This window comes from Carcharhinus amblyrhynchos, chromosome 10, assembly GCF_965287045.1.
Source record: "Carcharhinus amblyrhynchos chromosome 10, sCarAmb.v2.hapA, whole genome shotgun sequence".
Lineage (NCBI taxonomy): Eukaryota > Metazoa > Chordata > Chondrichthyes > Carcharhiniformes > Carcharhinidae > Carcharhinus > Carcharhinus amblyrhynchos.
In genome coordinates, this window is record NC_137333.1 from 93,598,892 (window position 1) to 93,613,198 (window position 14,307).

The 14,307-nt window shown below is 43.3% G+C and overlaps 1 protein-coding gene across 10 annotated transcripts in view; it reads right to left on the minus strand.

Annotated features, from left to right (window-relative positions):
* Window positions 1-964: 964 nt before the first annotated feature.
* herc2 (HECT and RLD domain containing E3 ubiquitin protein ligase 2) overlaps window positions 965-14,307 on the minus strand; it is a 225,243-nt gene continuing 211,900 nt past the window's right edge. For all 10 annotated transcript variants that reach the window (XM_080197615.1, XM_080197614.1, XM_080197610.1 and 7 more), the window contains 7 exons: window positions 13,710-13,851; window positions 11,478-11,672; window positions 10,124-10,236; window positions 7,213-7,403; window positions 6,470-6,575; window positions 3,247-3,459; window positions 965-2,128 (listed from right to left, as the gene is read on the minus strand). In XM_080197615.1, the coding sequence (XP_080053741.1) occupies window positions 1,856-2,128; window positions 3,247-3,459; window positions 6,470-6,575; window positions 7,213-7,403; window positions 10,124-10,236; window positions 11,478-11,672; window positions 13,710-13,851 (1,233 nt within the window). In that variant the 3' untranslated portion in view covers window positions 965-1,855. The remainder of the gene's footprint in view (window positions 2,129-3,246; window positions 3,460-6,469; window positions 6,576-7,212; window positions 7,404-10,123; window positions 10,237-11,477; window positions 11,673-13,709; window positions 13,852-14,307) is intronic.

Here is a 14,307-nt window from a genome sequence, read left to right on the forward strand (position 1 = left end):
TGACAGTAAGAATTTGTGGCGGCAAAGTCAACAAGGAGGGGCAGCAGAGAAACAAACCTAAAAGTGTTAAAGTTCAGGCTTGAGACGAGATGGGGAACACTGGAAAGGTGGAAGTGGTCTTAGGGATGGACAGGATGAGTTGAGTGTGAACAGGCACCAGGGTTAGGTCCTGTCACGTTTGTCATAAAGGGATGACTGAGGAATGGGATTAGAAAGGGCATCAAGTTATACCTGTTAAAAATACATCTTTTTAAAAAAACTTCACACAAAGTATCATGACAGTGTAGGACAAACCTTTTTAGGCAGCCAAAGATTTAAAAGGAATTTGCGTGTTTCAAAGGGCATTATGGGAAATGGAGACCAAAAGAGAAAATGCTGGAAAACCTCAGCAGGTCTGGCAGCATCTGTAAGGAGAGAAAAGAGCTGACGTTTCCGGTCCAGATGACCCTTTGTCCAGCTTCTGCAGTAATTTGCTTTTATTTATGGGAAATGGAGAATTAGCCAGGAAACAGAAGAAAATAAAAAGGAAAAAATTGCATTTACATGGCACCTTTCAGGATTTTGGTGTGTCCTAAAATACCTCACAAGTGATGAATTAATTGAGAAGTGCGATCATGCCGGAAGTGTGTCTATCTGAAAGTGTATCTATCTATTTCTATCATTGTGCAAAGTAAAGTCTCACAGACAGCAGTGTGGTAACGATCAGATAATCCATTTTTGGTGATGGTGACTAAGGGGGAAAACAATAACCAGCACTCTCAATCCCACACTGGAAAGTTAGTCACAGCTGACATCTAGGTACTGTTACACGGCTATCAAAATGGTGCTGCAGACTCAATGGACAAAAGAGCTTGCTTATTGTTCTTGAATAAAATAAATTCTGTTGAAAGCCTTTCCAGTGACGCCAATCCGCGGGACTAACAGCAGCAACGTGGACAATCACAGATTAAGAATTGGGAATCAATTCAATTTGTTTAAACCAATGTTTTATTCACAAGAAAATGAATGACTTTACCTCATGTGTATACATGGTACAATTATCAAATTATGTACATTGTTGAATGGCTGCCTTCATACCTTACAGTGAAGTTAATCTGTGCACATTTAGCAGAATATTAAAATTTCAGGAAAAGAAAAAACTAAAGTAATAAGAGTTGAGACGATTTGAAATGTATTCTTACTTTTTTTTTAAGAATATCGAACTTTAAATGATACAACATTCAAAATGTTCACTGTCATATAAACAAACACGGCTAATAAAGTCAGCTTACATTGTATTTATACTAGTTCAGTTGTTGCACATTATCTCAATATACAGCGGGGGTAGAGGGGGGGAATGCACATAACACAACAATTATTTTGAGCCCCCCAAACAACTTGACATCGCACCCTACCACAGTGAAAGGACTGAAGAGACTCATTTTGGGTGCTACTTCATGTTGCTATATTACCTCTGGACTAAAAGACATTTTAAAAAAAAAAGTTAGTAAACACAAACAAGAGGCTCGCAAATCTAATTGTGTGTGTGTGTACGTATGGTCGTGTAGCACTGTGCAACAAAAGTAAAACCTCGCCAAACAAAACATATGCCTTGGAGTTTGGTGAGGGATAAAGTACCATATTCTAAATTACACATTGGCTCTAAATTATTAGCCAGCTATGGAAAGCAATAAATAATTACATTTGTCCGCTGTGGTTCTGAGAACTCTAAATTTTCCACATTATTCTAACATTTTTGTTCTATGAAGAGAACCGAATTTCCTGCAGCATATTTCAACGATGTTGGTGCCCCCAGACGTACACCCAAAGAAGGTGCTGCTTGATCTCAAGTCAATTTCTTCTTTTGCTCCCGTCTCTAATGGCCCGTTAAGTAGTCTTGTGTGGAATCAGACGCAAAAGAGTCCGCGTCCTCGTTGTCAGAGTCATCGCTGCTGTCGTCAGCGGCTGGCTCTCCAGTCAGTGCAATGCGAGCGTAATCATCTGTGTCGATCGATTTGCAGAAATGAATAGCGTACTTCAGCTTTTCCTCCAACACCTGTTTGCATGAGTATCTGGGCAACTTCAGCAAGAAGAAACAAGTGTAGGACTCGGGAAGGAAGTGGTCTGGAGGGTTGTACTTGTCCAGCACCTGTCACAAGTAATGAAACAAAGCCAACATTAACCAGAAAATCAAACCAATACGCCATCACGAGTTGCCCTATTTAAGGGCATTCAGATTTTAATTTCCTCCAACCTCTCTCTCCTTGGATTCCTCCAAATAAAAGGGGTAACTATGGGTGCCAACATGGGCCCCAGTTACGCCCATGTTGTGGGGTATGTGGAGAATTCCTTGTTCCAGTCCTAATCAGGCTCCCTCCCATAACCTTTCCATTATATTAATGACTGTATTGTGTCACTTCATGTTCTCATCTGGATCTGGAAAAATTTAACAATTTTGCTTTCATTTTCCACCACTCTCTATCTTCATGTCATCCATCTCCGACGCTTCTCCTTCTTTCCTTACTTCTCTGTCTCCATTTCTGGTGATTGACTGTCTACCAATATTTACTACAAGCCCACCTATTCTGCCACCTACTTCGACTACACCTCCTCAAACCCTACTTTCAATAAAGAACTCCATTCCAATCTCCCAGTTTCTCCACCACTTCTGTTCCAATGATGCTGCCTTCCAAAACGGCACTCTGATATGTCTTTTTTCCCTCTGAAACATGGTTTCACCCCACTGCTGTTGACAGAGCCCTCAACAATGTCCGACCCATCACTCGCACTTTTCCCCTCAGCCTTTCTCCTTCCTCCCTCCCCAGAAATATGCTGGAGTTACTCTTGTCCACACTTTCATCCCACCAGCCTCCACATTCAAAGGATCATCCTCCACCATTTTCTGTTTCAGTTTCTCTCCTTGGTCCCTTTTCCTCAAAGAGAAGATTCATACTGAGTTACATGTCCACAAGCAGTGACAGCCCTCCACCTATATCCATCATTTCTCGGGGGGGAGGATCGGGGTGGGGAAGCCTGGCTCTCGGCTGCTGGTGGAGGCAGCTTTGTAACCAAGGTTATTTTCCAGCCAATAACTCGATAGTCGAACGCTCCCTCAGTACTGCGGTGGAGTGTCAGCGAGGGTTTCTGTGCTCAACTGTCTGATCCAGAAGTGAGAATGCCACCAATTGAGCCACAGTTGACACTGAAATAAGAAGCTCAAGCACCTCTGGACCATCATCTAACTTTATCTTTATCAACTGGTAATACCTGAATGACAAAATCCCGCCCTCGGAAGTCGGCAATTGTTCTCGGCAGTCGTGTACGGCCCCACACAAAACGTAGAAACAGGGAGCGCTCAGTATTGGAGAAGGATTCCATCACCTCCCAGAACCACTGAATTAATGGAGCATTCGGTTCTATTCCTTTGTATGTGGCCACAGACTTTAAAAGATGCAGTGGAATATCAGGACTTCCGCACACCTGTAAAACATTACAAAGGACAGAATGCACCATCGAGTTTATCAAGTCTTTTCCATAGTTTACTACTTTAATATTGATAATGCAAACAGTTCAAAAGTTTATATTGACATTTGACTTCTGACTACAAAAATAGTTTAATTATTTTCAAAATCTCTTGCAACAAAAAAAATTCTTACTGCTGGACTTCCCCTCCCTGGATCTTCACTAGATACCAGATTTTAAAATATATTCAATTAGAGACGAGAGCTCTGTGTTTCTACAAATCTGCAGATAATCGAATTTCATTCACAGCAACTGACAAGGGACTGACACATTGGACTGGATTTTCCCATCTTTTGGGGACAGGCTGGGAGATGGGAGAGCTCGTAGAACAGCTAGGGGAAGGTTGGGGGTGGCATGTCTATCGCTCTCTCGCTGCCAGGACACTTTGCCCACAGTGGAGAAGGTGGTGGATGGCCTTTCATGGCAGGGGCTCAAATAAACCACTTAAATGACCAATTAAGGGCCTCTTCCTTTCTCAACTGGCACTTAACTAAGTGGGGCAGTTGGGTCAGGGGCTGGCCGTCACATAAACCCTGGCATCCTCCGGGCGGACACCAGAGACAGGGGTCCTCTTTCTCAGGCACATTTTATTCCAAAGAAGTGTTCCCCCCACAGCAATGACCAACACAGAGCAATGGCAGTGACTTCCCTAACAAATCACACCCCTCCTTGCCAGATCATAGAGGTTTACAGCATGGAAACAGGCCCTTCAGCCCAACTTGTTTCCTACCACCCCCTTTTTTTGAATCCCTAAGCTTGTCCCAATTGCTCGTGTTTGGCCAATATCCCTCTATACCTATCTTACTCAAGTAACAGTCTTTTTAAAAGACAAAATTAAACCCTCCTCTACTACTACCTCTGGCAGCTTGTTCCAGATACTCACCACCCACTTGTGTGAAAAATTTACCCCTCTGGACCCTTTTGTATCTCTCCCCTCTCACCTAAAATCGATGCCCTCTAGTTTTAGCCTCCCCTACCTTTGGGAAAAGATATTGCCTATCTAGCTGATCTATGCCCTTCATTATTTTATAGACCTCTAAGATCACCCCTCCGCCTTCTACGCTCCAGAGGAAAAAGTCCCAGTCTATCCAGCCTCTCCTTACAATTCAATCCATCAAGTCCTGGCGGCATCCACGTAAATCTTTTCTGCATCCCACCAGCTTCCTACCTTACAGACGATCCCCATCATCACTTAGCTGTTTATGAAGGAGCATATCCTCCCACATGTCCTCCTGCTTCTGCCGCAATCCTATCAGTGGCCCCGCCCACTCCCAATGCTATTGCTAAGCTGCCATCCCTTGATTGATGGGTGGCACGTTGGCACAGTGGTTAGCACTGCTGCCTCTCAGCACTAGGTACCTAGGTTCGACTGCCAGTTTGGACTGTTTGTATGGAGTTCTTCCCATGTCTGCGTGGGTTTCCTCCCACAGTCCGAAATCTTTTTTTTTACGAGTTCTCCCATCTCCCAGCCTGTCCCCCAAAAGATGGGAAAATCCAGTCCAATGTGTATTGGCTAAATTCGTCCTCAGTGCACCCGAACAGGTGCTGGAGTGTGACAACTAGGAGATTTTCAAAGTAACTTCATTGCAGTGTTAATGTAAGCCTACTTGTGACACTAATAGATAAATACTAAATGATATAGTTGGCAGCTCTTGGGGACACGTGCCATCCTTAATAGGGATTAATTAAACCACTACCACTGCTGAAATGGATTCTCCCTCCAGTTTTCAGGACGCCTTTTCTTACTACTAAATCCAGCCCATTACATTATTCACAAAGCTAGCACAAACTGATAATCGACTTTAACAGTGTCGCGGATTGAAGTTCCACATTCAATTTTTTGTTTCAACATAAGGGACGGGAGGAGTAGGCCATTTGGCCCCTCTAGCCTACGGTACCATTCACAAAGATCATGGCTGATCAGATCATGGCCTCAACTCCACTTCCCTCCCCGTCCCTAGTTGATTCAAACTACAACCCCCACCAACTGAAAGCAAAATGGAGGCAATTTTCCAGACTTGTTTTGGCCGGAAACTCTCGTGAGAGAGCCAGAACGGGATTTGCACTGCGGAGCTGGGCGGGGGTGGGGTTCTCAATGAGATCTATCCCTGCTCCCCCGCTGACAACATCATCAGGTTCATGGCCAGCAAGGGTGTGAACCTGATTACCATTCATTTAAATATTCAAAACCAGCTTAACACCATATCATCCGAAACATCAGGCGTGGGAGGAAACCCACGCAGAACAGGGAAGAACATGCAGACTCCACACAGACAGTGATCCAAGCCAGGATATAATGCCGGCTGGAATCATTACTTTTCTCCAAAAACAAAGGCCAGCGTGATGACCACACCGGGGGGCTCGGAGACTGACGTAACCCTCTGGGTGGTCAGGGACATGACAGCACACTGCCCTGAAGACCTAAAGCCAGTGATTGGGGAGCAGGCTACGCCAGTATTTTAAAGCTTACTTATTTATTCATGTCTCAAGTAATGAAGTTACTGTGAAAATCCCCTGATCGCCACATTCTGGTACCTGTTCAGGTACACTGAGGGAGAATTTTGCATGGCCAATGCACCTAACCAGCACGTCTTTCAGACTGTGGGAGGAAACCGGAGCACCTGCAGGAAACCCACGCAGACACGGAGAACGTGTAGACTCCACACAGAGTGGCCCAAGCTGGGGACTGAACCCGGCTCCCTGGCACTGTGAGGCAGCGGTGCTAACCACTGTGTCACTGCGTTGCCCGGTGATGATGGGGGAGGGATCTTTAAAGTGGTGCTGAAATTGGGGCACCCATATCTCTGTGGAGTTGGGCTTGCTGGTGTCTTTAGGCCCTGCCCCTCACAATAATGGCACAGAACACACCCCTGAGTTTTTGGAAAAACTCCATCCAATATCTTAACCATATACTGTCCACTCCTGGCAAGAGATAGACGTTTAGACTCTGTCGGAAGGAATAAAGTACCATCGTTTCCAGCTCGTAGCCAGTGAAGAGAGAAAGAAGAGGCACTGGGACGACTCTCGCCATCCCCTCCCGGACTGCAGCAACCTGCTCATCAAATTCATGCAGCCTGCAACAAAACAAAGAACGCCAAATGAGAAAAGATATTTTTAGAAAGAAAGAAAGGCTTGTATTTATATAACACTTCTCACAATGGCACATCCCGAGGCATTTTCTAGCCAATTAAACCCTTTGAAGTGCAGTCGCTTTTATAATGTAGAAAACATTATTTCTATTTCGACAGAAAACTTCCACCAAACGGCAATGTGATAATGACAAGATAATCTGTTTTTGTGACGCTGGTCAAGAAATAGATATTGACCAGGACACAGGGGAGAAGTCCACTGCTCATCTTTGAGATGGTGCAATGGGATCATTTACATTCACCCAAGCAGATAGATGGGATCTCCTTTCTCCATCTTATCAGAAGGAAGGCACCTCCTGAAGTACAGCACCGCCTCAGTGTATTGGAGCATTAGCCTTCCTCAAACACTGGGGTGGGACATGACCCTGGAACCTTGTAACTCAGTGAGCAGAGCACACTTTTACTGGAACTGTTTATTAAACATAACTTTTAGCTCCTTAAAATAATGCAATAGCAACACCTCATGATGCAGTGATCATGCACGACTACAATACTAGAGATGACTATAAACTCGACAAGTCATTACTGGAGAAAGGCAATACTACCGAATGATTCACTTTACCTGTAGTTTATGGCCAGCCTAACATACTCAGCCCTGTTCTCCAAAACAATATGCGCGTGCTTGGAGCTCAGCTGAATATCTTGACCACTCGCATTTGGCACAGTGAAGGGCAAAGCCATGGCCTCAAATTCCTCAGCCGTGGCTTCATTATCTCTGATGTACATGAGCCCAGGAATAAAGTCTTTGTCAACCTAAGTGTAAGAACATGGACTAAAATTACATTTTCTTCACAGGCGTCCAGAGCATTAATGCATAACAACTTGCATATATAATGTATACACACATTTACATACATATATAATATCCCCTTCCTGTAAACAAAAAGCTAAGGAATTGCATATAAGCATCAGATGAAAGTCAGATTGAAAAATGAAAAGTGGATCAGTTCCACTTTCCCGCTTTCTCCCCATAACCATAAGGATTATTAAGGGATGTGGGGAGAAAGCGGGAAAGTGGAACTGATCTGCTTCAGATCAGCCATGATCTTATTGAATGGGGGGGGGGGGGGCAGGCTCGAAGGGCTGGATGGCCTACTCCTGCTCCTATTTCTTATGTTCTTATGACACTGTGTCAAAGGAGGCAATATTAGAAGGGGTGATTGAAAGCTCAGTCAGATATGTTGGGATTTCAAAAAGTGAGTTTAACGGAGAAGTGATGAGACCGATGGGTTTAGGAAGGAAATTCTATTGTTCAGAGCCAAAATAGTTGAAGGTACAATTGCCAAATGGTGTATAAAAGTAGTAGAGTGTGTAAACTAGAAGACAGAGCCTTCCTGAGGCCTGTGTGACTGGTGAAGTTAGAGATAGGGATGGTTGTAGAAATTAATTACAGAAGGTGAAAATTTTAAATTTGGGGTCAGGAGCCAACGTGAGAAGGATTTGGGTCTGGGTAGCAGAATTTTAGGTGAGCTGAATTTTGAATAAGATGGAGTACGGAAAACTAGCTCGATGGGACATTAGAGACGGCAAATCAAGGATGAGGGCTTCAACAGCGTAAAGACTGAGGGTGGGGCAGAAATGGATGATGTTACGGAGGTGGAAGCAAGTGATCCTTGTTTTGGAAAGGATACAGAGTTCAGAAGCTAAGTTCAGAGTCAAAGAGGGCTTAAATGTCAAATGCAGTGTTGGCCAACCAGAGACAAAGCGTGGGCATTCACGAAAAGGAATGCTGGGATACCTCCCAAAGACACACAGGTCCTCAAATTCCTGGTGACAGAGCCACTTTCAATCAATCGTTGGGATTTGAATCTGGTTAGCAGGCTTGATAGAAACCTTTGGTGGATGAATTCTGGCCCAGGGACCAAAATGTTGGAGAACCCTGGGCTACAACGTAGCCATTTCCTTCATTCAAGTCACTAATATATATTGTAAATAATTAGGGCACTATCACTAATCCCTGCGGCATTCCACTCATTACAGTTTGCCAAACTAAAAATGTGCCATTTATACCAAGTCTGCTTTCTAGCAGGGGTCCTGACAATGGCTTATATAGTCAATGGTTTAAATGGAGGAACTTGCAGCTCATCTAAGACTGCATGCCAGACAAGCAGACTAATAATGCTGATGAAGTCTCTCAATTGTGAGATTTATAACATGGTTATATACTGGAATATTGACTTTAAGGGGAAAAAAAGAATGAGGGTCATGTGACGTATCCTGAAATCTGCCTTATAGCAAGCCTGGGAAATTTGATAGTTAGAAATTAAAGGGGCTCAGATTGTTTTACTGGGAAGATGCAAGGCTTTTAGGATTGGAAAAAACAGCAGCAGCTTGTGATCTAACAGTGGATAGGGTTAGTCTCCAAAGTTCCAAAAAAAATTGACAACATCAAGTTGTAAACAGTTGTGCTTTAAACTGTCCATTTATTTCCAAGAAGAAAAACGGTTAGGCTCTCAAGGATAGCGAATCAGCATTTCTACCTGAATATAAGACCCATGTGATTCATATTGCCATGGAAAAGGGCTTTGAGACACTAATGGTCTAAGATAGCCCCAACAATTCAGCCACGAGAGAGCAAGAATAAGAGAGAGCAGCTAGAGAACAAAGATCTTTAACATTCACCGTGCTGGAATACGAGTGAAGCTCTTGCTCAGATTGAAAAGATCAAATTTTAAGAGGAGCTAAAACAAAGCTGGAAGATTAGCCGAGCTTGGGCAAGAGGGAGGATCTCCAGTGATATAAAGAACAGTTCTTTGGTTAGAGGTTACTGGGCTAATAAACCCTCAGGAGAATCATTTTTATCTAATTTTGAAAGAATTGAATATTTACTTAAAGCACAATGTACCCAATTGTGGGTTTTTGGTTGCATTAAAATTTCTGCTCTATAGTTTCAAGTATAAGTTGCCTATAAGAATGGTGTTTAGTCAGTAATACATTTAGTCTGTTTGTTACAGTGTTTAGTCAGTAATGCATTTAGTCTGTTTGTTACAGTAAACATTTTAAAACATGACATCCTTTCATGTTATCCTTTCAGTTTAACTGGAAGTTCAAATTTCTTTTTTTAAAAATTATTGGCCTTTACAACGAGCATAATGGTGGCAACTAAAAAAAAATCTGTGGGACATCGCAGAGAGAGAATGTAAAGCCATTGCTGACAGCCCTGGCTATATTAAAGAACAGGAGGGTAATCAAGCCAGACCAGCCCACCACACTAAACAGAGAAGAAGCTTTGGAGGATGATGGTGCAGTTACTTTATCAAAGGCTGCAAGGATGATGGCGAGGGGTGGTGCACCATAACCAAAATAGGAAATGACCTTTGCAACTCTGAACATGAAATTGCAGGGAGGAATTTAGGGAAAAGAGGGGAAGTAAAGAGGAGGTAGTTGTTCTCAAAGGCAGAGAGGTCAATACAGCCAAAAAACTGTGTGTTCACTTATAACAAATGTACATAGGTAGATGTGTCAGAATGTACCTCGCTCAAGTCAGCGATTGTTAGATTCATTCCTGCCAGCTGTTTCCACACAGGTTCAGCCAAATTGAGACTCAGAGGGCTGCCAGTACGAATAGCAATGCCTAAAAGCACACCTGCAATAGAGAGCATAATGGAAAGTTTCAGGATAAAATAGATCACAAAGTGGTAAGAAAGTGCCCCATTCTCAGTTGTTTCATTTAAATGTTCCATTGACAGTGTCTGCGACAAATACTGGATCCAAAAGCATGGTACAAAGTTTAATACTCAGTTTCTGAAAGGTCATTAAAAGTTAAAAATAAAATGCAGTAATTCTGATCTTGCATGAATTAAGAATTTTTAGATTCCTAAGAGATTTGTTTTCTATGAGTTAATCACAAGTAGGCTTATATTAACACTGCAATGAAGTTACTATGAAAATCCCCTAGTTGCCTGTCCATCGCCTGTTTGGGTACACTGAGGGGGATTTAGCATGGCCAGCACTGCTGGCTCACGGCGCCAGAGTCCTAGGTCCAATTCTGGCATCGGGTCGCTGTCTGTGTGGAGTTTGCACATTCTCCCCATGTCTGCTTGGTTTTCCTCCGGGTGCTCCAGTTTCCTTCCATATGCCAAAAAAGTGCAGGTTAAGTTGATTGGCCATGCTAAATTGACCCTAGTATCAGGGCGATTAGCAGGGTAAGTGTGTGGGGTTATGGGAATAGGGTCTGTTTGCGATGTGATCAGTGCAGACTTGATGGGCCGAATGGCCTCCTTCGGTACTGTAGGGATTCTATGATTCTATGACTCCAATCAACATATGTTTCGGAATGTGGGAGGAAACCGGAGAACCCCGAGGAAACCCAAAGAGACATGGGGATAACATGTAGACCCCACACAAACAGTGACCCAAGCCAGGAATCGAACTCAGGCCCCTGGTGCTGTGAGACAGCAATGCTAACCATTGTGCTGCACAGTACTCCACTGCAGTGGAGTCAGATCCGAGGGAGACCACCACCAGCTAACACCTGACATCAACTGTGTGTCCTTGATGGTAAGTGCCAATTGGCTATTCAGCCACACTTTGTTCCAGTCTCAACCAGCATGGGCACATCTTTAGTATCAGTGGACAGAGATCAGGAGCAGTAGCTCGCACTGACAGCAACTCACGTAGCAATTGTAATGCCACTACCTCTTTCCCCAAGTGAAAACCTGAAAATCAAATATGCAAACTTTCTTGGCTGTATAGTCGAGTGTTACTATGGATTTCGCGGGACTATCAAGAACGCTTGTCGTTTGAATTTGCACGCACGCGTGGTTTAAAAAAAGGATGAAAACTCACAAAGTCATATGAATAAAGCTGTGTTAGTAAACCACATACCTAGAAACCTGAACATGTTCATGTGCAGCAGTGATTTGGCTGCTGGATTTAATAGAAAGCAGTCCCGGTTGGCACCAGATTCATCCCTTCCATTTGGGGTAACAATCAACAACGGGGTCAAACCATTTTGGAGCTCTTCACACATCTCTGCAATCGATTCACTGTAACCCCCGCCACAATCATCCACAGACTCACCTGAACAAAAGAACAACAAGTGACTTTTCCTTACCAACCAAAATTATTAAGTTACATGTTTGGTAAATTTCACATGCTAATGGAAGACATTAGTGACAAAGAACATTGTTCAAACTCTACAGCTGAACATTATTATTCGACAGCAAAGAACATCCAGCAACGCTGTCAATTTAACAGCTTTGTGGCACAGATACCTATCTGAGTTAGTGCTCCTCTCTGACTCTATTATATACGAGAGTCTCAGGTCATGGAATGAAGAAGGCAGAGAAAAAGACAGGTAGGTAAGTAAGTCAACGAGAAAGTAAACACAAAGGAAACAATCTAAAAACTCCAGGTTTCACTCAGATTTCCTAGAATCATAAAATCCCTACAGTGCGGAACGAGGCCATTCTGTCCATCGAGTCTGTACTGACCACAATCCCACCCAAGCCCTATTCCCGCAGCCCCACTCATTTTATCTGGCTAATCCCCCGACACTGGAGTCAATTTAACATGGCCAATCAACCTGACCCACACACCTTTGGAAGGAAACCGGAGCACCCAGAGGAAACCCACTGGGACAATGTGCAAACTCCAGATTTCTCTGTCTTTTCATATATATTTTAGTTCAATCGTCTGAGATGAAGCTCCCTTCTTTATTGCCTGGTCAATTCCTTTTCTAAAGAAGTAAAGTAATATTATTCCAGGTTCACTCATGAAAATTCTTGAGAATAGTGGAAGCATGGCACCAATTTCGTTAGAGATGTCCTCCTAAACCTCCTTACCTAGCTCCCAAAATGGCTCAGGTGCTGCATTGAGCCTTGGCCAAAGAATCACCAGTGTTATCCTAGATTAGCTAATCTCAGTTGGAAAGGCAGCTAAGATGCTACAAATATCTCCAATCACCTTGGACCATTAAAAAAATAGGTGTAGGGACAAGTCAGTCTAGGCACTCACCCAGTTACAATACAGCAATTTGCGGTGAAAGTGCACATGTGGATGTTAGGCAGGTCAAGATTACCGCTTTCCAGTAAATGGTTTACTGCACTCGCACTTATGGAGATTGAACACTTGGTCAAAGTACCAGAAGTCCATGAAATCTCAAGTAGCATTAGCCATGCCTCAATAAGGTGGCAGTGGGAGGTAGGAAAAACTGCATACGCAAGCACTAAGATATGACAGTCATTGATTCTAATTGCTAATAAAACTACAGTACAAGATGGTAATTTTCAATGAAACAAATGGGACAGAAAAATAATTCAACATTGTATGAGGTCAAGATGGTTGAGTACTGGACTCAAATCCATTTGGGTACCAGCTGCATATATCTAGAAGTGAGGTTTAAATGTTCCAAAGAGGAGCCATATTGCACTTGAAACATTAACTCTGTTTCTCTTGTCACAGATGTTGTCGGATCTGCTGTGCTCACCACAAAACTGGAAAATCCTGCCTGAGGTCGATAGACCTTTTCATGATTGTCCCCACCCCTTTCTGCTATGATTCCCATGACACGTAGGACAGGAAAATCCCCCTTTTCTGTTCTTATTACAATCACTTTCTTGGGCTCCCACTGCACTGGAAGCTAGCTTCATCAACAACAAAAGATTGTTTGATTTGATTTATTATTGTCACGTGTATTGTTTCTTGTGCGCTATACAGACAAAGCATACCATCCATAGAGAAGGAGAGTGTGCGGAGTGTAGCGTTACAGTCATAGCTAGGGTGTAGGGAAAGATCAAGGCGAGATAAGTCCATTCAAACGTTTGACGGCAGCAGGGAAGAAGCTGTTCAAGTCGGTTGGTACGTGATCTCAGAGTTTTGTATATTTTTCCTGACAGAAGAGGATGGAAGAGAAAACGCCCAGGGTGCGTGGGGTCCTTAATTATGCTCGCTGCTTTTCCGAGGCAGTGGGCAACGTATATAGAGTCAATGGACGAATAGACGTTTAAAAATACCATCAAGGAAAGAATGGAGGAAAAATCATTTCACCTCCCTCTCTTCACCTGTCTCCCACAAATAATGAATAAGCATAAAGTTTAGTTACATAAATAAACATACCAACAAACTTGACTTTCCAGACTCGATGAGGGAGCAATAAGCTATCAGGACTGAGCGAGCTCATCTTAGCACACATCTGACCAAAAACAGACTTTGTGCCATCAGGACCTGCCAATCCTCCTTTACTTCTGGAACGTTTGACCTAAAGACAAAGATAAAATTGAAGTACCAATGAAGAAACGTGGTTGACTTTTTACTGCTCATTGTAATGACCTGGTGAGCCATTAAGTTCAAGGGCAATTAGGGATGGGCAACAAAAGCTGCCCTTGGTAATGATGCCCACATCCAACCAAAGGATAAATTTTAAAAAGTTTCAATGTGACCAGTCATGTATTTCAAGAGGCATATGAAAGGTTCAAATGTCAGCAGAGAGCCTCATTCCACCCACATTCACCATCGCTAAACCATTACTAAAACCTTCTCCACCTCAAGGATCAGTTCCTGCAATCTTCTCCTCACTTGCCTTCACCCTTTATAAATTTCAGCCAAGTGAGGACTCTGTGGCCCAAGCCCGCACCCACACATCCATAATCCCTGCTCTCAATAAACTGCACTGGCTCCCTGTACTTCAGTAAAACGTTCCAAGGTACCTCCACAA